This window comes from Tasmannia lanceolata, unplaced genomic scaffold (genome assembly GCF_043159265.1).
Source record: "Tasmannia lanceolata isolate RefF3 unplaced genomic scaffold, GAP_Taslan_0.1 ptg000023l, whole genome shotgun sequence".
Lineage (NCBI taxonomy): Eukaryota > Viridiplantae > Streptophyta > Magnoliopsida > Canellales > Winteraceae > Tasmannia > Tasmannia lanceolata.
In genome coordinates, this window is record NW_027518700.1 from 19903390 (window position 1) to 19926899 (window position 23510).

The 23510-nt window shown below is 37.2% G+C and overlaps 1 protein-coding gene across 2 annotated transcripts; it reads right to left on the bottom strand.

The window, feature by feature from the left end:
* Window positions 1–3834: 3834 nt before the first annotated feature.
* LOC143856686 (histone acetyltransferase HAC1-like) lies at window positions 3835–23285 on the bottom strand. 2 transcript variants are annotated; one of them, XM_077366950.1, is made up of 17 exons: window positions 22991–23285; window positions 20654–21103; window positions 19819–19924; window positions 19371–19656; window positions 18753–19262; window positions 16456–18332; window positions 13451–13747; window positions 13071–13349; window positions 10085–10213; window positions 9484–9684; window positions 9121–9263; window positions 8710–9022; window positions 7949–8088; window positions 6113–6191; window positions 5511–5903; window positions 4737–4954; window positions 3835–4469 (listed from the first exon to the last, which is right to left on the bottom strand). In XM_077366950.1, the coding sequence occupies exons 2-17, from the start codon at window positions 20842–20844 to the stop codon at window positions 4355–4357; spliced, it is 5277 nt and encodes a 1758-aa protein (XP_077223065.1). In that variant the 5' UTR covers window positions 20845–21103; window positions 22991–23285; the 3' UTR covers window positions 3835–4354. The 2 variants fall into 2 exon arrangements, with proteins under 2 accessions (XP_077223065.1, XP_077223066.1); XM_077366951.1 differs by having other exon boundaries at window positions 16456–18299; window positions 22991–23284.
* Window positions 23286–23510: the final 225 nt, after the last annotated feature.

Below are 23510 nucleotides of genomic sequence, written 5' to 3' on the forward strand. Positions count from 1 at the left end.
ACATTGGTTTTCTACTTCAGTTTTATAAATCTTAAATTTTTCTAAAACCTCATCTTTATGACTAAGTAGATAAACATAACAGTACTTAGAATAATCATCAATAAATGTAACAAAGTACTTTTTACCTCCCTTTGTGGGAACACTATGTATGTCACATACATCAATATGAATTAAATCTAACAAGTTAGAAGTTCTATCTACTTTAGGAAATGACTTAGTGATTATCTTGGTTTGCATGCATGTTTTACATCTATCTACTAAGTCATTTTCATATTTAGGAATTAAGGTTAACTTAACCATATCATTCATTTTTCTAGTATTTACATGTCCTAAACGATTATGCCATAAAGATAAAGAAGAATCCAAAACATAAGCAAAGACATTCACTTTATTGATATTAAGTTTGAACATCCCTTCATACATATATCCCTTCCCAACAAAAGTACCCCCCTTAGAAAGAATGAACTTGTCAGATTCAAATACAAGTTTGAAGCCATTCTTGTTGAGAATGCTTCCAGACACTAAGTTCTTTCTAACTTCTGGTACATGGTAGACACCGGTTAGAGTGAGTCGCTTGCCGGATGTGAACTCAAGTTCCACCTTGCCCTTCCCTTTGACTTCTGCTGTCGACGAATTTCCCATGTATAACACGCTTCCATCTTCAACTGTTTCATAAGTTGAAAACAGGTTCCTGTCTTTACAGACAGGCATCGTCGCACCAGAGTCAATCCACCAATCATTGCCATCTTCAAGCATATTTGCCTCTGAAATCATGGCGACAAACTTTTCTTTGTCTGTTGGTGCACCCGACTTCTTATCCTTAAGAAGTCGGCACTCACTCTTGTAATGGCCTGGTTTGCCACAGTTGAAACAAGCACCCTTTCTTTTCTTATTCTTATTAGTATTCTTTTCAGGGTGTTTGTTTCTCTTCCAATTGCCTTTTCTTTGTTGGTTCGAATTCTTGACATTTTCCACCAAATGGATCTTAGAGGATACAGTTTCATTTTCTTTCTTGTCTCTGATTCTTGACTCTTCCTCAATCCTGAGGCATTGAGCCAAGTCTTCAATAGACATTTCCTCTTTCTTGTGTTTTAGACTTTTTCTAAAGTCTTTCCAATTTGGTGGAAGTTTGTCAATAATTGACGGGACAATGAAGGAATCATCAAGAAGGATGCTTTGCAAATGAATTTGATTAATTACATGTTGTATTTCATGTAATTGATCAATAACAGACTTATCATCTACCATTTTAAAATTTAAAAATTGACTCACAGTGAATTTCTTGCTACTGGCATCTTCCGCCAAGTATTTGGCTTCAAGTGCATTCCAGATTTCACTTGCTGATCCCATGCCTTGATATATGTCAAATAGTGTATCTGACATAGCATTTAGGATGTGCCCTTTGCAAATGTAGTCATCCTGTTCCCACTTCATCCTTGCACGAGCCTCCGCCAAAGTTTTATTTTCATTTGCTGACGGCTTTAGAGTAGTGAGAACATGGACCACTTTGAGTGATGTCAAAATGAAGTGCAACTTCTTCTGCCAGCGCTTGAAATTTCCTTTGTCGAAACGTTCGAGTTTGACAAAGTCTTGGGTCATTTGACGAACTGAATAAAGTGCCATTGAAACAACAGTAGTAAAATCTTGTCTTAAGATTGTTGGAAAATTTGTTGAGGGTACTGTTGATGATAGAAAACAGAAACTTGTTGCTTCAAGGCGTGATATCACTTTCCTTAAGACAAGATTCGCCCCCACTAGTAGTGTGCAAAGGGGATCCGCGAATTGCCTCCAAGATACAATGAAGCCTAGTAGGGAAGCCCTACTAATGTTTGATGACGCGTAGCACTAGCGGAATCAAACCCGAAATGCCCTTCCGAAATCTCAAGCCTTAGAGAAATCTCTAGATTCTGTTTCTGCAGAAAAACAGTATCTAGAACAGTAAACAAAAGAAAAACAGTATGTAGAAATACTTGGGGATTTTTGTAGGAGTGTAGAAGAGAGTGTAAAGTCTGTCAGAATTGCCAATTCGATTTCTATCTGAAATGACTGAAGTTTGCACATTTTTATAGACCATCTGGTGTCTTTTCAGTGTGAAAAACACCTCTACAGGGCACCTTTCCACAATGTTTGAAATCTAGCCGTTAGATCGTACCCATTGATATTGAATGGTCCTGATCGATTCTAGAGGTGACTGTTGGTTTGAGTAAAACCTCTCTCCAACCCAGTCATCGTTAGATCAACCATCTATGGTGTGGATCGCACCCCCTTGGCACATGACCGTTGGGGGAAGGGACACAACCCATTTGATCACACCCTTTGACCGTTGGAGTCATGGGCCCGTTGGGCCGACCGTTAGGCCCGAACCGAAGCCCAACCCAACTGAACCATTCGGCTTGATGGGCCTGCGAACCATTTGACCCACCCATCCGACCGGTCCACCTTCATCTTGATCCAACGGTGCAGATCAAATCTGGAAAAATTAAAGGCTCCAATCGCTCCTCGCGACGTTGCGTACATGCGAAGTGCGCCTAATAAAGCGCCACTATGCGCCCTATAGCCCATTGCCCACGCCGCGCGCGCGCGTGTGCGAACGGTGCGTTGCACCGTCCCGCGGGTCCAACCATGGGTTCAACCCAATGTGCAATCAACAAGAGTTAGAAAAGGTAGTGCTTTATAAGCCATTCTCTTTCTTTTCTCTCATCCGATGTGGGACTATATTTTCAACTACACTTCTACATCCTTTTGTAAAAGCAAATATTTCCAAGAAAACATTTTCTTTTTCCCAAACGCTTTTGATAAAACATTTTCCAAAACACTAAAAACATGTAATATACATGATTTTGAAAATGCAAAATCACTAACACAAGAGAGGTAATTATTGCATGCCTACTGGAATTTTGTTTGAGAATAATTCTTTTCATCTCTTTCTCTCTCTTCTGCCTCTCTTCTCTCAATATTTATTGGTAAAGACACCCCCTAAAACTACTCTACGAGATTGACTGCCATGCAAAATACCTTTAAAAATACCTTCACAAATCCTAATTCCCTATTTTAGCCGACCCCCTTCCCTTTCACTGGCATAAAATCATCCCTTAAAACTCACAATTTTTTGGCTTCACCTTTAACTGCCTAAAACCTAACCAAATTACCCCACGTCATTGACATCACCACTACGCTGCCTCATGCACCCACTTCATTGGGGACCAACAAATGAATGATATAGATCATCCAATATGCCTTCCTACATTGGGGACAAACAAATGAATCGTTAAGATAATCTAAGATGCCTATCTCTATATTGGGGACCAACAAATGAACGGTTTAGATCATCCAATATGTTAACAATGTGACACTCTTATTAAAAGGCGGTTTTGAAAGAGCTCTTTTGCTGAGCATTTGCATCTGCCTCCCTTCAAATATGATTGATCCATTTTAAGGAAATGATATCCGCACTCCCTTTTTTTTTTAATGAAGAGACTTCTTCCCTTTTTTGAAAAATCGACACTCGTTCCTTTGTTTTAAGCCTTCTCTAATCTGTTGTCACAATCTTCAAAAAGCTACCAACATCAAATCAGAAAAGTGCAAAACATAAAAAGAAACCTGCTAACAAAGCTCTTCTGCTTTAATGGTCTAAAACAAAGCAAAAGTGCAATTCCAACCCATAAAGCTTAATTCTTCTAGATTGCAAAATGAACCACGGTGTAGACATGAGCTTTAGTTCAATTAGAAATATGGGACCATGAACCAGAGTAGCATAGAACTGCTAATAGGTGAGAACACTTGAATGCAACTTTCTTTTTTTGAATGGCTAGAACTACAAATAGGTGAGAACACTTGAATGCAACTTATTTTTTTCAGCTTTAAATAAAAGAGAATTCTACAAAAAGGGGCAGCATGAAACAAATGTAGGGGCTGCCCCTCCCCACTCCCAAAGAGAGAACAAAAAGGGAAAAAAACGACCTCGCAATTTTCCATTGAAGAAAGACACAAATTACAACATCTATAGTACACCCGCCGCCGCCCATAGATGGCACCGGAATAAGGATAAATCAAAGAATCACCCCAGCAGGGTCGAGACCGATCAACATACTTACGCCTAGCAGGTTGGAAAGGATATGTTATACAGCATCGAAGAGAGGATTTAGCCGATAATCCCATCATCTTTGATAAGAGAAAACCGATGAAGATCATCTTCCACGAGATTGATTGATGTGCACCCAACTTTTCTAAATCCACAAACTCTTTGACCCAAGTGGCTACTGGTTAAACTGCTGGCTCTAACAGTTCATGGAGTAATTCAGAAGCGGCCCTCTCTCACCTCATAGCTTCTCCTAATGCCTACCTGTACAATTTTTTACCCGGAGTTCCCTGCGACCTCTGCAGCTCTTTGTCTCATCATCTCCATTACTGCAGCCCTCCTCCGAGAATCGGATTGCTGTTGCAGCCTCCTCAAATGTTCTTTCAAATCCCTAGATACATGAAATGATATATAGTTTAGTAGATACTAATAGTTAGTTGGGGAATGCTAGACTCACAGGCGCCCTTCCCATTGGTCAATTACCATTTAAGATGGAACAGAAAATTAGGATCATAAGTCATAAATGGGAATTGATCAATAGGGGCGCCCTTTACCCCGTTTTTCTGCAAGGGTGCCTGTGAATATAGCATTCCTATAGTTAATTAGACCCATCAAACATTAGAAAAAGCTTGAAGAGAGAGAGAGAGAGAGTATGCACCTGCAACGAGGTACATGGCACTCTGATTCTTTGCACGCTCGGGCATGAAGTTGAAGAAGATACCACATTTTCTTACAGAGAACACAACCTCCAGAAGCGCGTTTTTTGCACTGTATCCCATGGCGGAAAAGCCCTTTAACTTTGCGGCAATTGGGATACGGACAATTGGGAACGCGACATTGCGAAGCATGCACCAGAAGATCGAGCATTTTCCGGAGCTGGAACAAATTAAGTGGGAAGATTAGAAGTAGCACTACTACAAATAGCCTCTAAATCTATGTCACGAATATCATTCTTGGAAGGGAAAATCTCAGGATATATTAAAAAAAATTTGGGTTTACATCGGGAAAAACAATAAAAATAAAATTATTCTTAAAATATATAAAATGTGTCAAAAAATTTAAAAATATATAAAATTTAAGAAAAAAAAATATAAATAAATATCGGGATAATATAGTGATATTTTATGATAAAAATGAAAATATGGCTATATTTTTAAAATCTAGTGATTATTTCAGGATTTTGTCATTTTATCAAAATGTCGCTATAAAAACGAGATATTTTGAAAATATCGGAGATATTTGTGACATAGCTCTAAATCAAGCAGAAAAGGGAAACCTCCAACGTGAATTAGTTCCAGAGATCAAGTGAGGGTGAGGGTAGATCCAAATTTTTAATAATTAATGGTTGGCATTGCATGGGTGAGAATTATTTCTTCCATCAAGACAGTGTAGCACACAAGCTTTACTAAAGCAACAAAAAGAGAGAAGAAACCTGCAAAACCCTATTCTGCCGAGCTTCCTTATTCTGTGCATCGCGATCGGCCATTGATGGATGATTTGTTAACCTGTGAGGATGATCAACACCGCCCTCCTTCTGATAACAAGCATTGCACACATCAAAATCGGAGCAGGTTTCACAACGCCACCCCTGGCCGGCTTCAACATCATGATGGCAGACGTTGCATGTAGTCACAAAAGCAGGGGCAGTTGGATTGTGGAGATGATATAGGACCATCATAGAGGAATGCTTAGCCCGGCGTAGAGTATCATACTGATAGTGATTTCCTTGGCAGAGGCTCAGAAAAGCTTGCCTGGTGTCGAAAAACTCACTTTCAAGAATCTCATCTTTATCCTTGGTGTCTACGGGCACATCATTCACTTCAAACTACAAGGCAATCCTCTCAAATTAGAGAACATCTTATGCAATCATATGTGTGAACCGGGTGATTCGTAGAAGAACTTGTAACATAGAATCATTCAAAAAAAAAAAAAAAAACTTGTATTACATATAAAATACGCTTTTGGATAATATCCATTAAAAAAAAAGACTGTCGGCACATTTGAGATGGGAACTTTTTGGATTAGATAACTCACTGGAGAGAGAGCATGTTTCTCCCTACTGTTGATAGGATGTCTATCTCTTTCTTCAAGATGTTGCTCTGCATCATAACACCTATAAAAAAAATAGAGTCAACAATATCAGATTCTAGCAAAGATTCACGAAACGAACTCAATGATCAGGAACAATGCATAGAATAACATTAAAAATAAGGGGGACGCATGATAAATGGTCAGGAAATAGTAAAAGCTCAAATAATATGTTAAAAACTAGCAATTAATCTACGAATTGTGGACACGGACACGAGTGTCGCGTGTCGACACGGACAAGGAGTGTCGGGCACGACAAACTCCCAAAACTTAGAAATAGGGACCCGGCTAAAATACAAAGTATATATATAATCATAATTTATAGATACGGATTCATGTGTTGCGTTTTGACACGGATACGAGTTGTTTGACATGGCAGCATCTAAAAATCTAGAAATGGTGACATGTACGTACATATAAAATTACTTAATGCTATCATAATTTGTAACAATATAAATATGATATTCATTTTACAAACTAATAAACTCAACTCAACTCAACTAAGCCTTTGTCCCAAACTAATAATCTTAGAATTAATCAACTATAATCTAAAAAAAAGATATAATTAAATAATAATGCATTCATCAATTTAATCTAGTTTGATATATTAAATAATAAAGCATCCATCAATTTAATCTAGCTCTCTTCCGTCCCCAATATACAACGAAAAAGGGAGAGCAATATGATACAATGAATATAGTATTGGAATAAGAGTTTGTTTAGGATTTTAGGTTTATGGTAAGGGATATAGCCAACAAATATTAGCTAAAAGAAAAGTTTATAATAAATGAAGACTCAATAATAAAAGAGGTAAATACAATATTCAATAATAAAACTGGATGTCACACTTGACACACTACAAGAATGTGTCTACGTGCCCTAATAAAGGAGGTAAATACAAGATTCAATAATAAAACTGGATGTCACACTTGACACACTACAAGAATGTGTCCACATGCCCACATTAAGCCTAACACTTCTAGCAATACCTTTAAAAGTGTCCAAAGGAGTGTCGACACATGTGGACATGGGTGTCGTGTCGGACACAGCAGGACACGTGTGTCAGCAATATATGCAAAGTGTCGAGTAAATCATAGCAATTAATTTGCTAAGGGCTGATCCTTAGGAGACAACAAAAAAGTACTGAGCTGACCATAATGCCAGTTAACGACATTCACTTAACAAGGCTCTGTTTGGATGCCAATTGCAAGAAAACTCCAGACAATCCTCAAGAGAAAAAAAAACCACTTTTCTGTTACTTTATGGTGCTTGGTTGTCAATGTAGCATCAAAATCTGACATGGCATCACCAGGATTTCCATATGAAATAACTCAAAATAGAAGAAATTTCTTAGGTAATCCTCCCGTCCTCTCACTTTCTCTCTCTAACTCTCCCTCTCCGGCTCTCCTAGTTAACTTGCGTCCAAACACACTTGGCTTTACATGGATTTACCAGGGGTTTAATTGCATCCAAACCCTGCCCCCCTCCATGGACTTTACTTGCCCAAAGAATGCTTAAGCATCCAAAAATAGCCTAAATAGTGCAAAATACAAGGATCCACAAGCGACGCTGAAGCATTTTCTTACAAGATAATAAAAATACAAAATGCAGTTATAAAAGGCGATAAGATAGGTCAGATAAGAGCATGCTTACTTCTAACAATAAATACTACAAAAAACCAAGATCCACAAAGGAGGTCGAAGCATTTTCTTACAAGAAAATAAAAAATACAAATTGTAGTTATAGAAGGCAATAAGCTAGGTCAGATAAGAGCATGCTTACTTCTCACAAAGCTGAAAATTTTTGCACTGGCTGCAAACCCAACGCTTTCCAGACACCATAAGAATACAACAATGGTTGCATGCATGTTGCAAATGAACCATGATAAAATCTTCCTTCATTGGACAGATGGTTTCGCCAAGCTGTAGAAGAATGCGATTTGTGAGAAACAGTAGACCAGAACTAGTAAAGATGCAAATGTCAAAAGAATGGCACTTAATAATGTTGGAAATAGTGTGTGTCTGAAACAGTTAAAGTAATAATCTTAGTCCTAAACACCTACGCCACAAATATCATTCTCGGGAATTTCTCGACATGGGAAAATCTCGGGATATATATTTTTATTTTTATTTTCAGGTTTATATAAGGAAAAATGATAATAAATTATTTAAAAATATATAAAAATTTATATATTAAGAAAAAATTAAAAAATATCGTAAAAATATAATGCTAAATGAAAGTATCGCTATTTTCTAAATTCTCGAGATTATTTCTAGATTTTGTCATTTTATCAAAATATCACGATAAAATCGCTATATTTTGAAAACATCGGAGATATTTGTAACATAGCTGTACACATTTCTGAGCTTCCAGCAGTCAATTAGTAATTGCTCTACATCATGAACCCAATTTAGCTTGACAGGGATCAAACCACCTTGTGTATTAATAGTGCTAATTTAAATTCCAAAATATCAAAAATTCAGTCTGCATGAGTTGTAATTAAAATCAAATGACCAAGTTAGAAGCGCTAAGAAAACAATTACTTTCTGCATTAGTAAAGCGTCCTTCGAGGCGTTGCCAAAGAGATCAGATTGGCCAGCAGCTTTTAAAGCCCTTTTTGTTATTGTCTTTTTAGTTTTCCCTTTCTTTTGTTGTTTTCTACCATCCTCTTCTTGACGGAGTTGGTTGATCATATCTTCCGCAGTACCAGGCCAGTAGTCACCGTCGAAATATGGCAAACGCGCTGCCGTTACCTTAGCCTTACATTCACCAGTAGATACGAAGAAATGGTCGTATAAATTAGTGAGACTGACCACAATATTTTCCCTGGCAGCTTTCCTCAGCATTGCCAAATACCTGAGAGAAAATCAGTTATTAAATGCATGCCCAACAGGTGTCAAAAAGTTGTAATGCTATAATTTGTAAAGTATTGTTCTCAATGGTTATTGTCTCACCATTCCCGGAGTTTATCAGACTTTGGCGTCTTTTGAATCTCAGGGTGGCAATATAAAATATAATCTTCACCCTTCAATGGAGGGCAAGCCCAAATGTAGCAGCTAGTAAACCCCCGTTTCTTGCAATATTCAAGGTATCCTATCTGAAAAAAAATTAAAGGAGCAAAAGTAAGTGATCGTTTATGGTCTGAATGTCTGATTTAGAGGCCTCAAAAAGCTCAATTATGAAAAAAATTTGAAACCAAATCGAACACCCACTAAAGAAAAAGAAAATCATAGTAACGAAACATAAAGAATTTAAAATTCATGATGGGAAGTAAAAAATCCAAAATTACAGCCTAAGGGGGAAATGCCTCAAAGTACCAGAATTTCATGGTAAACAAATGTACGAAGAGCTTCCCCAGCCACTGTTTTTATCTCGGGCCTGAAGTACTTTACAGAATCCAGATATGAAAGATAAACACGCCGTTGATTTGGGAATTGGCATTCTGAACCAAATTCCTGGACGTACATGCCAAAAAGACATACTTCTACCCCTTCAATCTTCTGAAACAACAAAACAACCTGGAAAAAAAATTAACTAAATCAGTAAAAGGGTCTTTGAAAATGCGTAACCCATTAATGTATAAATCATAGAATTATCAAAATAGGAGAGAAGGGAAAGACAGGGAATTTTTTTAAGCAGCATTACATGTTTTTACAACAATCTCCCATTAGAAGAAAGGCAAAAAATTTACAATATGATTCACAATTATTTGCTGAGTGGAAAATCATCAGAAGTGCTGGAATCATACATGCCCAAATAGTTAGGGCTTTCCATACTTTAACCAGTAACAAAAACCATATGGCTCATTTTTATTTCATTTTTCAAAGATAACTGCAAACAAAGCCATATGATTTATAATCATTTTTTTTTAAAATAAAGCCATATGATTTATAATCATGAAAAGTTTAAGCTCAACACCTTGGATTTGTATGGGAATTCTATTGGGTAATTCTCTTCTTGAAATATCTCCAAAAAACGCTGCTTCACTTCCAATGTTTTGTCAACTGAGGACACAACTCTGACTACAAGTGCCTCTGCTCCTGGTATCTGGAAATAGCAACTAGTAAATCAGCTTTCTGCTATTGACTATTATAGGATCCATTGCACCACACAAAAATACAAAGGGAGCATATACAAGGACTAATCAAATGAGGAATTCATCGGAATCAATTCCATGTGTCATGTTTCATTAAAAAAAGAATGGAAACATTAGCCATGCATGCTACCAAAAGGTAAATAAGGTAAGCATCACAACATCATGCCAATCATGTGAAAAATGCAAAACAACTATCATCCTCAACAGCATGGTAGGAAACTCAAGAATCGACTTCAAGTAACACTGACTCAAAGTCATGACCCAAGCAAAACAACTTCATGAAAATCACATTGTCCTGACAATGGTTTTAAATTTCGAAATACCTAAATTTCAGATTTTGGTTGGGACCGAAACTGTAACCACCCAACTCAACTCAACTAAACTAAGCCTTTGTCCCACACTAGTTGGGGTCGGCTAATGAATCCTTCAAAAATTTCGGATTTTGGTCGGACCGAAACTGTAACCACCAAAATCCGAAATTTCAGTAATTTAGGCCAAAAATTTGGGGAAATGTAATTTTAAAAAAAAATTCCTGAAAGTTAGGCCGAAATTACTGAAATTTTCGCACATTAATGAAATTTGTTTTTTTTTTTTTACCAAAATTTCGGTTTCAGATATGTCCGAAACTGAAACCGAAACCAAAATTTTAAACCTTGGTCCTCACACATCAAAACTCTCGTCACAAATGTGATCACGAATCACATGTCATCTAAATATTCCCATCTTCAATGATCTTCATTGGGATGAAAATAGTAAGAATGACACCTCTTAAGAATCCCATTCTGGATATCCTGAGTAAGCCAACCAGAGTTTTGTCAATCCTTGAATGGACCAAGCATATGATTATTCTACAAACTTACAAAGTCTATTTAGCTCATGCAAGTAATGAGGTGAACCAACATCTGTGAGTTCGCAACCTTGATGAATGGACATTTGGACAAGATGCAGATACATGAAAGTAAGAACCTATAACTAATCACTGACAAATCCATCACCTCAAAAATAACACACATTTTGTACACATTATAACCATGGTTATGCTCTTGTCTGATATGGAGTATAGTCCCAATGCAGCTTAGATTTTCAGTTGGACTATACATATCAAAATATATACATATTTACCAATATATACACTGTTCACGCTAGAAAAAAAGACTCATCCAAGACACTGGGTGAATGATACAGTATGATACATATTGGAACTTGGGGTCTGATATGTATACTTTCAGTCATGCATAAAATTTGCATCATGATCATGATGGGAAAGGATTGCACCACTGAAATTTAAGAGAATATTGAGATTATGAAAATACAGCCCATAGACCGTTTTATATAGGTCTTCATCTGACCAAGTAAGACTGGGCAAGTTCAGATCGAGCTGTGATCCAATAAATAATTTTTTTAATGATAATAAACAGCGAGATCAACTCATAGAAACCCAGATGATGAATCTGTTGAAAATGATTAAAAATAACAGCATTATCTGTTTTTTGTTTTTTGTTTCTTTTTTTTTGAAAGGTAGAACAGCATTATCTGTGCACGAAAAAGAAAAAACATAAGCGACAAAATGTTCATGACAAGCGACAAAATAAAAAAACAGCTAACGAAATTGAATAGATGAAAACACCTGAATCATAGAAAATTTTGAGCCATTTCATCACCATTTTGACCGTATTTCCAGTTGATATTATTCTAATTTAATATAAGGGTTTCAACATGTTAATAAGAGCTATAATGAACTCAAACTTACACTCGAAGATAATGGAGAATGATTAGCCATTTCGGATTACGTAAGTGCAAAAGTTACACTTGCATCCTCTTCATTATTTCTTGGTATAATTACAAGCTTATTGCAGTTGATGGTTGGAAATTTTGACAAGTTTTAGATTATTTCCCCATGTTAACAACTGAGCGAAGGCCTAGTCTCCTCTCCATTGATTCTACCTACAATTCAGCTCAAGATATCCATCCTGTGATAACCGGCAATTTGATGGAACCATGTGCCTTTTGAAATGATGAAAAATTATGTTATGGACTATTTGTACATCTAGTGAAGCAGCGAAGTATATTAGCAATCAATGATACTCTTAAAAAGTATTGCATGATAAGTCTTTCTTAGTCAGCGGCATTGAACCTGTCTAACGATCTACATACATGAGCATGTGTTTGGGATGGTGAACTGTTAGGTGAGTTTTGAACCGACACCCATGGGATGGAGACCGCCATGGTTTAACTTTTCAAATGAAAAAATTAGATACAAGGTTTACACATTAAAAATATTAAAAAAATGACATGTTATTGAACTTGGGCTATGAGGCACACATATATTTCCAAAGCAATCAGGATACACAATCAAGGAAGAACATTAGAAAGACATAGGTCTGATCATAGTTGAGCATTCAGGGAGAAAGCGACATTTTTAACAACTTTTAATAAAGGAATGGCTTCTAAAAATGAACATGTGGCATGTTACAGAAAGCAAATTACCCCTGAAACACAATTCCTACCAACCAGATAACTTTCAAGGCTAGTCACAAGCAAGGTTTTAAATTTTGGCCGAAATCCGAAATTTCAGATATCAGTAGGGACCGAAATTTTGAAATTTCAGATTTCGCCCTAAATTTCGGCCGAAATTTGGTCATTTCAGCCTAAATTTTAAAGTTTCGGCCAAAATGACCGAAATTTCGGATTTAAATTTCGGTTTTGGTTTAGGTCGAAACCGAAATCGAAATTTCAATCCTTGGTCACAAGTTCTAATTCAGCAAAGTCAAAAACATCATGCATCCTGCTTAAAATCAGAGAGATCACCTCATCAACATGTTTCCCCAAAACCCTTGCCCTCTCTTGTTTCTCCTGCCTCAATCGCTTAGAAAGGCGTTGCTCTATGTGGTCGCTAAGAATTGTTCTTGGCAAATCTTTTGCTCCAAGGACAGCACTCTGTGGTAGGGGCTTACGCTCTCCTCTTTCTACCTCCACTACGTAGCAATTAGGACAAGTGTATTCAGCTTGCCCTCCATCATTCCTTCGGCCATTAAAGAGGGCACATATTTGATGTTGCCAAGCTTCACATTTATCACATTGTACCCACTGCATAGAAACATAAAAACAGTATACAAGAACCTTTCTGTGTACCATTAAAAAAAACACTTTCTGCAAATTGTCACAAATAAAAAGATGTAAGAACTTACCCATTCTTCAGTCTCCTCATCATTCCTCTTCTTCTCAAGCCTTGCCTTGGATATAGTAGCGCCATCAACCTCGATGGTGTCACTCTTGACATCTTGATAGCATGGATTACAAAAATAGTTCCGTGTATCACCAGTTCCCATGGTATAATACATTGCATTGCGCTTGATACGAGCACCACATGTTGTGCAATATATAGGTGGTGGTTCAAAAGTTAGCTTTTCTACTGCACACAACTGGCATGAGTTCTCACTCATTGAATGCTCCATTGCTTGATTTCTTTCAGCCTTTGCTTTACTCTGTAAAAAGAATTGGTAACAATAAATAAGCAAGAGTAAATCACATAGAAGCTAAAAGACAATGTTCTTCCTATTCCATTTTTTGAATGATAACAGCATAAATCACATAGAAGCTAAAAGACAATGTTCTTCCTATTCCTAATACTCTAATTTCTGCAAGATAACAGCATATGCAATCAAGTCTATCCAAATTCCTTGATAACCTTTTTTAAGCTTGGCCTGTCCTTCGTGATAGGAACCACAATGACAAGAAAGTTTGTATCATGAGTAGCAATACACATATTGCTTTTTTTTTCTACATATTCATTTTGACTTTTAGACATCTCCTTAGCCTCTCTTAGACCCATGGATTTGTTTTTTTTTTTGAATGGTATCTCTTAAACCCATGGCCAAGCTAGAGATCTTTGTGGGGGAAGTGACAGCATGTGAGGAATGTAATCCAGGAATCTCCTGGTGTTGTATTTGAATTTTCGATTTTGGTTCATGGGATAGTGGTAGGAATTGCCGTGCGAACACCTCTTGTTGCATTAGAAGTTCTAGTTTTCTTCTTTTGTAAGCTGTGGAAAATATTTTAGAAAAAAAAATTCTAGGATTTTTGGGAATCATAAATGAACACATGATTTTCAATTTCTTGTGATATATATATTTCTCACAAAAACACCACTATAATAACACATTTTTTCATTGTTATATAATTTTTTATTTAAAATTTAAAAAAAAAAAAAAAAAAAACTATTCGGATGGTTCCATGATAGAAAACCAATCCTTGTGTTTGTGGCTGGGGATCATGAACATTGGGTAATGTCCCATCCCACGTTCAAGCCACAAGAATTGGTGCAAATTCCCATTCAAACAATATGTGCAACTGGTGGTTCCGACACCCATTCATAAAATGACTAAAATTCACATAGAAACAACCTTCAATACACATATCGGAAGCAGTGGTAAACCATGATGGACTTCCATCATGAAAGGTACTGAATAGGAAAATCCTAATAAAGAACTCAATGCCTTCAACAAAAAAATTTATCGAGAAAAACACTTGTTTTTTGTATTATTTAAAATATTTGACATGAAAAAATAAATAAATATTTGAGAGTTCTTTGAAAGTAAAGATTTTATTTAATGATTTTGAAAGGAAAGATTTAAATATCCTTTTGATATAAGTTACATATTATAATATTCCTTTGAAAGTCAAGTAAATTTAAATTGATGGCAAAAGTTACATAACTAATAAAATATAAATAAGCCCCTATGGTCTCTTTTTTTGGTAGGCAAGCTGGGATTGAACCTCCAACCTCAGAGTTGAAGAACAAAGCCTTAAGTCCTTAACCAAATGAGCTAGAGGCTCAACCTCCCTATAAGTCTCTTTATTGAAACTGCCACCATCAAACACACAAAAATGGGAAGGGTGAGTATCACTTATCACCTCCCAAATTTTAACTTAATAACTCAAGTTATAATTGCTCCAACGTGAACAGTTCAGTCGGTGATACACCCTTTACAACTTAAAATAGCTTGTACACATACAACAGTTATAATTTAAATAACTGACTTTCTATATTTGTATTTCTTTAGATTTTTTAAAATTGCATCTTTTTTACACAATTTTACTTTCTGTAAATTTTCCAAAAAATAACTCAAGAAAAGCAACAAATTCTGAAAGGAAGCTAAAGTTTACACTCCTTCTTAGGTATCATACCACCCCTCCTTATTTTAGATTTTTTCTCACTGTTTCTTACAAAAATCAGCTTTGACTATAGTGGAAACAGTACTGACATCAATTTAAGTAAAATAGTTCAAAATTAAATTCAGACTCCACTCAGAAGTCAGAACACAAAATTCTTCACAAACATTGCCTTGTTTGGTTGCTCAAAGCAAGTAGATCATTGGCGTTTGAAACACCGATGATCTTCCACTAATCTGCCCAACACATGTTTGGTTGCCATTTTGCATTGAAACTCCCTTTGCCCCAGAGATCTTCCAAACATCATAATTGCGTTTTTTTTTCATACGTGGCAGCAATGTTCCCTCCTCTAATATTCTCCTCATCTTTCACCATTTTCGTGGAATTTGGGTGGAAGAAGAGGAGAAAATTCTTGTCTTATTCTCTTTTCTCTCTTTCTCTCTCTTCCCATTCTCTCTCTTCCACTCTCTATTTTGGTAATGACACCCCTACATCTCCCACTAATCTTCTCGAGGATTGCTGTGCAACCAAACACTTCTTACCACTCTTCCACTATTCTTCTCCCCATTTTCCATGCTTGTCTACTTCCCTTTGACTTCTTCTACTACTAATCTCCCAGCCACCTTTGAGCAACCAAACAGAGCATAACGAAAATCAGGAAAGTAGGTCAATGAATGATATCCATGAGTGAAATCCTAGCAGTGAATGCACTACAAACCTACCAGATTACAAAGACAACACCAACTACAATAATAAGAGCAATTTAAAGAAATGATAAATGCGCCCCTTTTCATTACTTGGGACACCCATGTGCACTTTATCTATGACTGCAAAGAGGCAGCTGTACATCACATGGTAAGGATTGAAGGGACATTATTGCCACCGTACACTGCACCTCGGTGCCCCAAGTAATGAAAAGGGGCGCATTTATCATTTCCCGCAATTTATCAAAACAAGCAAACATGGATAAGAAGCCATTAAAAAAAAAAAAAGGCATGCATAAGAAGAATAATAGGCTAACCTGACCAACCCATTTCCTAAGACCAGTAATATGCTCCTTAATTTGCTCTGGTGTGAACAGTTCAGTCAGAGATACACCCTTTATCTTTGGTTTCCCTGATTTAGTGCCAGCCACATTATCCGTTGGTGGTGCAATGGTTTCTTGTTTTATTTCCAAATTAGCCTCATCAGTCACCACAACCTGTATATTTTCTATCTTAGCAGAAACAGAGGGTTCATTTGGAGTACTAGGCTCAACATCAAGATGCATGGCGCGTACATCCTCTAGGTTATCCATCTTTATATCACAAAAATTAGAAGAACCGCCTAGTCCAGAACTTAGGGTTGGTTCTATTTTCGCTTCAATAACCTCGGATTTTGCAGAGATAGGTGGCACTTCGATCTGTTGGCATACTTGGGGTTGTGACTCTAACAAAGAATGAGACCGGTTAAATGACGGAACTGATACCGGAGAACTTTCGCTTTTGGGCATAAGGGAAGGGGAGGTATGCTCCATCTTTATGCGTTTCGCCGATGATTGCAAATCATCCAAAATTTCAGTAATCGGTAAACCATCCTTCAATGTCATTCTAGCGGCATCACTAACACCAACAATTTTCCAGGACCCATTTAGTGAATTTTCCGAACCAGTATCGGTTACAGGACGAATTTGTGCCTTGCGTTGTGCTGCAATATAATGATGGAAGGGAACACACACAGGACAATCCGACAACTGGCAATTCCGATTATGGTCAATCAATCTCTTGGAAGAACGACAACGAGGATACACACAATGACCACTACATCTTTCCATATGCATCCACAACTCCTGAACTTTTATGCAATTAGCTTCTTGGCATTTTCCTTCTGGAGCAGAACATCTACGAGCATGGTACAGGAAAAGCATCCACCTCATTTGATCAAAGTATTGCCGTTCCCGTGTCCCATTTCTAGGTCCACAGGCCACCGCCCCACTTGATTCTTGGGGCACTGCCCCACTTTTTGAAGCAATGGTCCAACCAGTGATCGGTCGTTCTAAAGGAAGATGAGGTCTCTGAGCTTCGTCCTGTCCTGTTATTCTTTGGCGGAATTCCTCTTGGACATGCTCATCAAGTGAGGACTGGTCTGGTACATGGGTCTTCTCTTGAAGTGGGGGGTGCCTTTGACCATGTAGGTGGGCCTCAGGTTGTGATCCAGCTGAAAGGCAACTAAAATCATTTTGAGACTGAGGGGTCTGTTGATGAGGTCGCAAAATTTGTGACACTTGCAACGAAGTTTGGGAGAGTGACGGACCTGAGTCCTGAGCACCTTTAGAACGATATTCCGTAACACTGTTCTGCTGGTACTGGTTTTGTAACTCAGAAAGGTGAAAGTTCTCAGAAATTTGTGCTTGCAAATGTTCATTATTGGATTTGATTCCTTGCCCCGGCATCATTTGACCACCTAAATTGGACCTCAAATTATCATTCTTTAGTAAAAGTTGTTGGTGCTGGTGATTTTGTTGCTGTTGTTGTTGCTGGTGTTGTGCAAACTGTGCATATGACTGATGGGGCTGTTGTTGGATTCGTTGTTGTTGAAACTTTTGGATCTGTGGCTGAGATTGTAGCAAATGGTCTCGAGTTGAATGAGGTGACTGGAAATTCATTTTCGCCGAATGACCACTCATCTGAGGTTTTATATATGTCATTTGAGGTATTGTCTGCATACTGGGTTGGTGTGTTAGCAAGCTAGAGTTTGCCTTTGATTTTGATTGCAAACTCACTGGGGCAGCATTCTGGCTATTCATTGTAGATCCAACGGTCGTGGCATGGCCATAAATGTTTACTGATCCGGACAGATCGAGGCCGTTCATCCCATACATGTCACCTGTCAAAGGAATCATTTGCTGGGTCATTGCTGCTGTGCACCGAAACAGGAAAATATCCTCTCAGATTTTGCAAAATACCTAATGTAGCTACTCATATTCAAAAATTAGCAAAACGTGGTTCGGCAATAAAACGGTACGGCAAAGATTTGAGTTTAATATGGCTTTGGTTCAAAGAAACATAGTAAAAAAACGGAAACACAAAAAAATGCATTTAAAATTTTGTAATTTACAAAATATAATGAGGTAAAGTTGGAAAGTTGACCAAAAAACGCGTTTAAGACGTTTTCCTAAAAACAAATGAAGTTTTTTTACTGTGAAAGTTTTAAATGGAGTTTTAAACGGCAAACCATTAAAATGATTTTAAAACGGCATTTTTTGAAGAAAAAAAAAAGGGCATTTTTGCTAACTATGCCAAAAAAAAAAAAAAAAAGCCACAGAGACAGAGAGCTTACACTGCATTAGTTGCTGCTGAGATTGCGGATCAAAGTGTTGTTGTATAGGATTTGAAGAATCACCATAAGAAGACGAACTCAGGTACCCCTCAGAGACTGCGGGCCCATTCATTAGTTGCATATTGTTCCCAATCAAACCATTCAAGGCCCCATTGGAAAACTCATAAGAGGAAGGTTTTTGCTGCATGCCAGACCTCATCCCAATGCCCACTTGGCTACCAACACTCTGCAATATACGGTTGTTTTGACCTCCAATGTACTGCTTTGGCTGTTGTTGTTGTTGTTGTTGGTGTTGTTGTTGTTGCGAAACCATTGTAGATTCGATGCAAGAAAACCCACCCCCATTAGAACATTCGGAATTCATGGACATCAACTGGGGATTATTTAATCCAGGGGTAGGAATCATCTGGCTTGCAATTCTCGATACACCCATTGATGACATCATATTGTTTCCACCAGAACTAATAGAAATATTAGCAGGTGACTGCTGATAGCCATTAGGCAAGGGTCCTGAACAAGTAGATTCTGTCAGCACAAATTGAAAAAAGCATGGTTTTAAATTTAAACCTTGGGAAAAAGTCAATTGCATTGTGCAAAGAAATCAAGTGGTGCAATTACCATCAGATGCATTGAAGGAACCGGTATGTATGCCACCAGACCCATTGGAAGTCGGTAACAAGTTCCCTGCATTGACTGTATTTGGTACCATTGAACTATCACTCATGGAAGTGTCCCCAGAACGGACTGTCCCACTTTGTGGCATGCCGGGGGTTGGTATCATTGTACCAACAGATGAGGAAGAAGACATAATGTTGGGCATTTTTTGACGGTGATTATTGGAAGGTATACGTCTGATCAAAGTAAGCAACCGTTGCTCCAATGTATTCAAGTCCATGTACTCCTCCTAACAGATAATACAGATGCATCAGTTTAACTCGGGATTGTATGTGGAGAAATGTAATAGTTAAGTATTTAAAGCCATGTAAGAAACAAAAGGTAAAAGTCCAAATTGTTTTTTGATGTTAAATATAAGTTTTGGTGAAATTCAAATGCAAGCACAGCAGACCTTTGAAGTAGCACTCTTAAACAGACATTCCTCCAAGCGCGGCACAAAATCACGTAGCTTATGCTTCGATTCATGAGATGGTTGTCGCCGCTGGAAAAATTGGAAGCTGCAGAAATATGGAAGTAGTTACAAAGGCTTCATAGTTATAACTTATAAGTAGTTAAATATAAACATTAAAACAAATAAATAAATCATAAGATATATTTAATTACATATAAATAAAAATGCAAACATGAAATTTTATGCTAATATCATGAGGAATGCTAGCTGCAGATGCAAAGTCAGCTAATGCACCCCAAAATATGCGGACACGGATTTAAAGAAATGTCAATACCATAGAAAGTTTCAGAAAAGAAAGGGCTAATGTTCAGTTCAAAACCTCTAACACATAGTAATAAAAAAAGCAGGTTGATTAAAGCCGTGAATAGATGACAGCTAACAGAAATCCAGGTTGTTGTTTTTTTTTTTGAATGGTAGAAATCCAGGTCTGTTAATTTATTGCTCTAAATAGAAGACCAATGCCTAGGACTTGAGATAGATACAAGGATTTGTATGCAGGACTTGAGATAGATACAAGGATTTGTATGCAGGACTTGAGATAGATACAAGGATTTGTATCCATAGTTACAAGATAATGCATTGGAATACTCTAAGGCCCTGTTCGTTTAAGATTATGGCAACTGATTGTGCGGGCCAAACCGATTACTGGACCCAAAATTAGGTTTAAATTTGAGTCCAATAATAGGTTTGGCACTCACAATCGATAATAATAATCCTAAACGAACAGGGCCTAAGATGTAACAAGGTAAAAAAAAATAGTAACAGGAAAACTTACATTCTTTCTCGCATGATTCCTCGCACCATTTGAAGTTCCTGGTCCATATTGGATGTACTACGGAAACCTAGGTTTTGTATCTGAGAAGGTAGAGAATTGCCATTCTGCTGGGGTAGACTAGGCAACTGTGGGCCAGCCTGATTAGGTACCTGTCCTGAAATCTGTCCCGACATATGTGCCTGCACATGCATCTTTCCCCTATAGACTTCTAAATACAAAATAAGTCAAGATATAGAATTGCACAACTCCACCGCCGACACCTCCAGCACCAACCAAAATTTACTATGACGTAATAACAAAGTAAACCAAAACAACAGGAGAATCGAAATCCAACAGGTAACACCGTGAGCCCCATATTCATATCACCAATAATGCTTCCTTGAAATCTTCATTACTTGATACTCTGGGGCGTGTTTACTACGTGATTGTAAATATTATGATCACTGAACCCTGTCACAGCATGCAAAACACGTCAGATGAAACTTTGTACATCTTTAGACCTAAATTTTACAGATCGCATAACTAGATTGTGTCCAGGATACAAGTATCAACTAAGAACAATCTTTGAATGTCTGAGGAAATTTGATCGGAAAGTTTCTTCCCCTCAAAAAGGTCAGAAAGCTTCCAAGATCTTGCCTTTTCAGTTTTCATATACAACATGAGAAATCTCTGTTTTTTCTATCTATAGTTAAAATTATAGGGTTTCGGGAAAGACTTCTAACATCATTTTGAATCTCTTTCTTTTTTTATATATATTTAAGCATTCTCTTGTTACTTATTGGGTTCCTAAGGTGAATTAGAGAATCTGCATTATATTTGCAAATTTGGTGATATGTGGTTGCAAGCCTAAGACCTCACATTTAACATCGTGATATGGGGTTGCAAGCCTAAAACCTCACATTTAACATCTCACAATGGAGAGGATGTGTGATTCTTTCATTTCTTCACATAAGAACTCAGTATTTCCGTTTATGGCTAAATTTTAGGTCAATATTTCTTAGTACTCTCCGTGGTCTACAGAGTTGGGTTTTGTTGATTTGATATGATCAAAATAAGTTATGTTTGTAGTTTTGTATATCTAACCAATAAACTGCAACTGTCATGTTCATTCTATGAAATATATGATACTATCTAATCAGTGTTTGATTTCCAATTCTTCCAAGATGAGATTTTCAAGTTTCATTACAACTGAAAAGTAAAATTGATTAGTTCAGGGAAAGGCGTGACTGAGATTGTAAACTGTAAACATGGAAAAGAAAGGAAAAATAGCAGAATCAGAAACGATAAATGAAAATCATAATGTTGGTGACATGATGGCCCAAGATTCAAAGGAACATAGAGAGAGAGAGAGAGAGAGAGGCTAAAAATCTTAGCTATGACATCATTTGCCTTTTACTATTGATCAAAACATCTATATAACATATAGAACATGCAGAAACTCCTGTCAACATCATGCAAACCATTAAAACCAGTGTTGAACTTGGAACACTAACGAAATACATTTTCTGGGATAATTTGTACACAACAGTGTGTGTCCTCTACAATCAATGAAAGATATCCCATTGGTAACAAAAACAACTTTCAGAACATGAATCAGAGACGATGGAACGAGTTAGGCTAGGTCCTTCAAACATGTCCCATACCAGGCTGGGTCCCACATAGTCCCATACCTAGGAAGGCCCCCACTCAGGACCGTAACTGATGCCCAACATCACACAAACCATTAAAACAAGTGTTAAACTTGGAAAACTAACAAAATACATTTTCTCGGATAATTTGTACACAACAGAGTGTGTCCTCTACAATCAATGAAAGATATCCCATGAGTAAACAAAAGCAACTTTCAGAACATGAATCTCAATACCAGATATCAAAGCAGAAAAAAAAAACAGATAAGAATAGAAAAAATAAGTCGCATTTATCATAACTATTTTCCATCTCTCATTCCAAAAGGCAAACAAACACAAAAAACAAAACCCCCCCCAAAAAAAGCATACTACATAAATTAGATGTTTTGCACAATCAAATAAATACAGTTTTCATTCCAATTTTAGCTATAACTTTTAACCTACTACATAAATTAGATCTTCTACACAATCAAATCAATACAATTTCCATTCCCATTTTAGCATTAACTTTTATTGTTTTAGCTTTTTCTTACTTCATAGGAATTTATTGATTTCCATGCCAGGAACACATAATTTTCCCACAAAAACATTGAAAAAGTAAAAGCATAGCAGATTAGCTCTCCAAATAACATTCCAATTTCTATCCGAATGAAACCCTAGATTTGCAAACCCTAAAAATTGGAAGGCAAGAGAGAGAACGAGAACAAACCTTAAGGGGAAAATTAGAGAATTTAGAAGGACGCAATCGCCGGAGATCGCTGCGATTTGATCGGAGCTCCGATCGCCGGCCAAAATTCACGGCCGATAAAAATTCGAAGAACGAATTTGGAGAGCGTGTAACAGATAATTAAACGGGGAATCACAAGACGTTTAATTATAGAAAACGAATATTCTATCTATTAGGGTTTTGAAACTTGGGGAAAAAATTGAAATTGGGGTTTCAATTCGCAGTTTAGAAACTTTTTATCGATTTGGGTTTTTTTCGGACAAAGGTAAGCTAGAGGACGAGGACGACGATAGTAAACGGGATACGCCCGAGAATAACCCCTTTAGTTTCGATATATTAACGAAATTACCCCTGCAATCTGTTAAGTGGTATTTAAGCATGTGCGTTAAGGAAAGGGGTTTTATGTCATTGTAATTTACCCCAATCTAGTTTGTGTCCAAGTCTAGTAAGTTTGGTTGTGATTTTGTCTGGATGAATGGTCAACGGGTAGGAGAATGTTTAC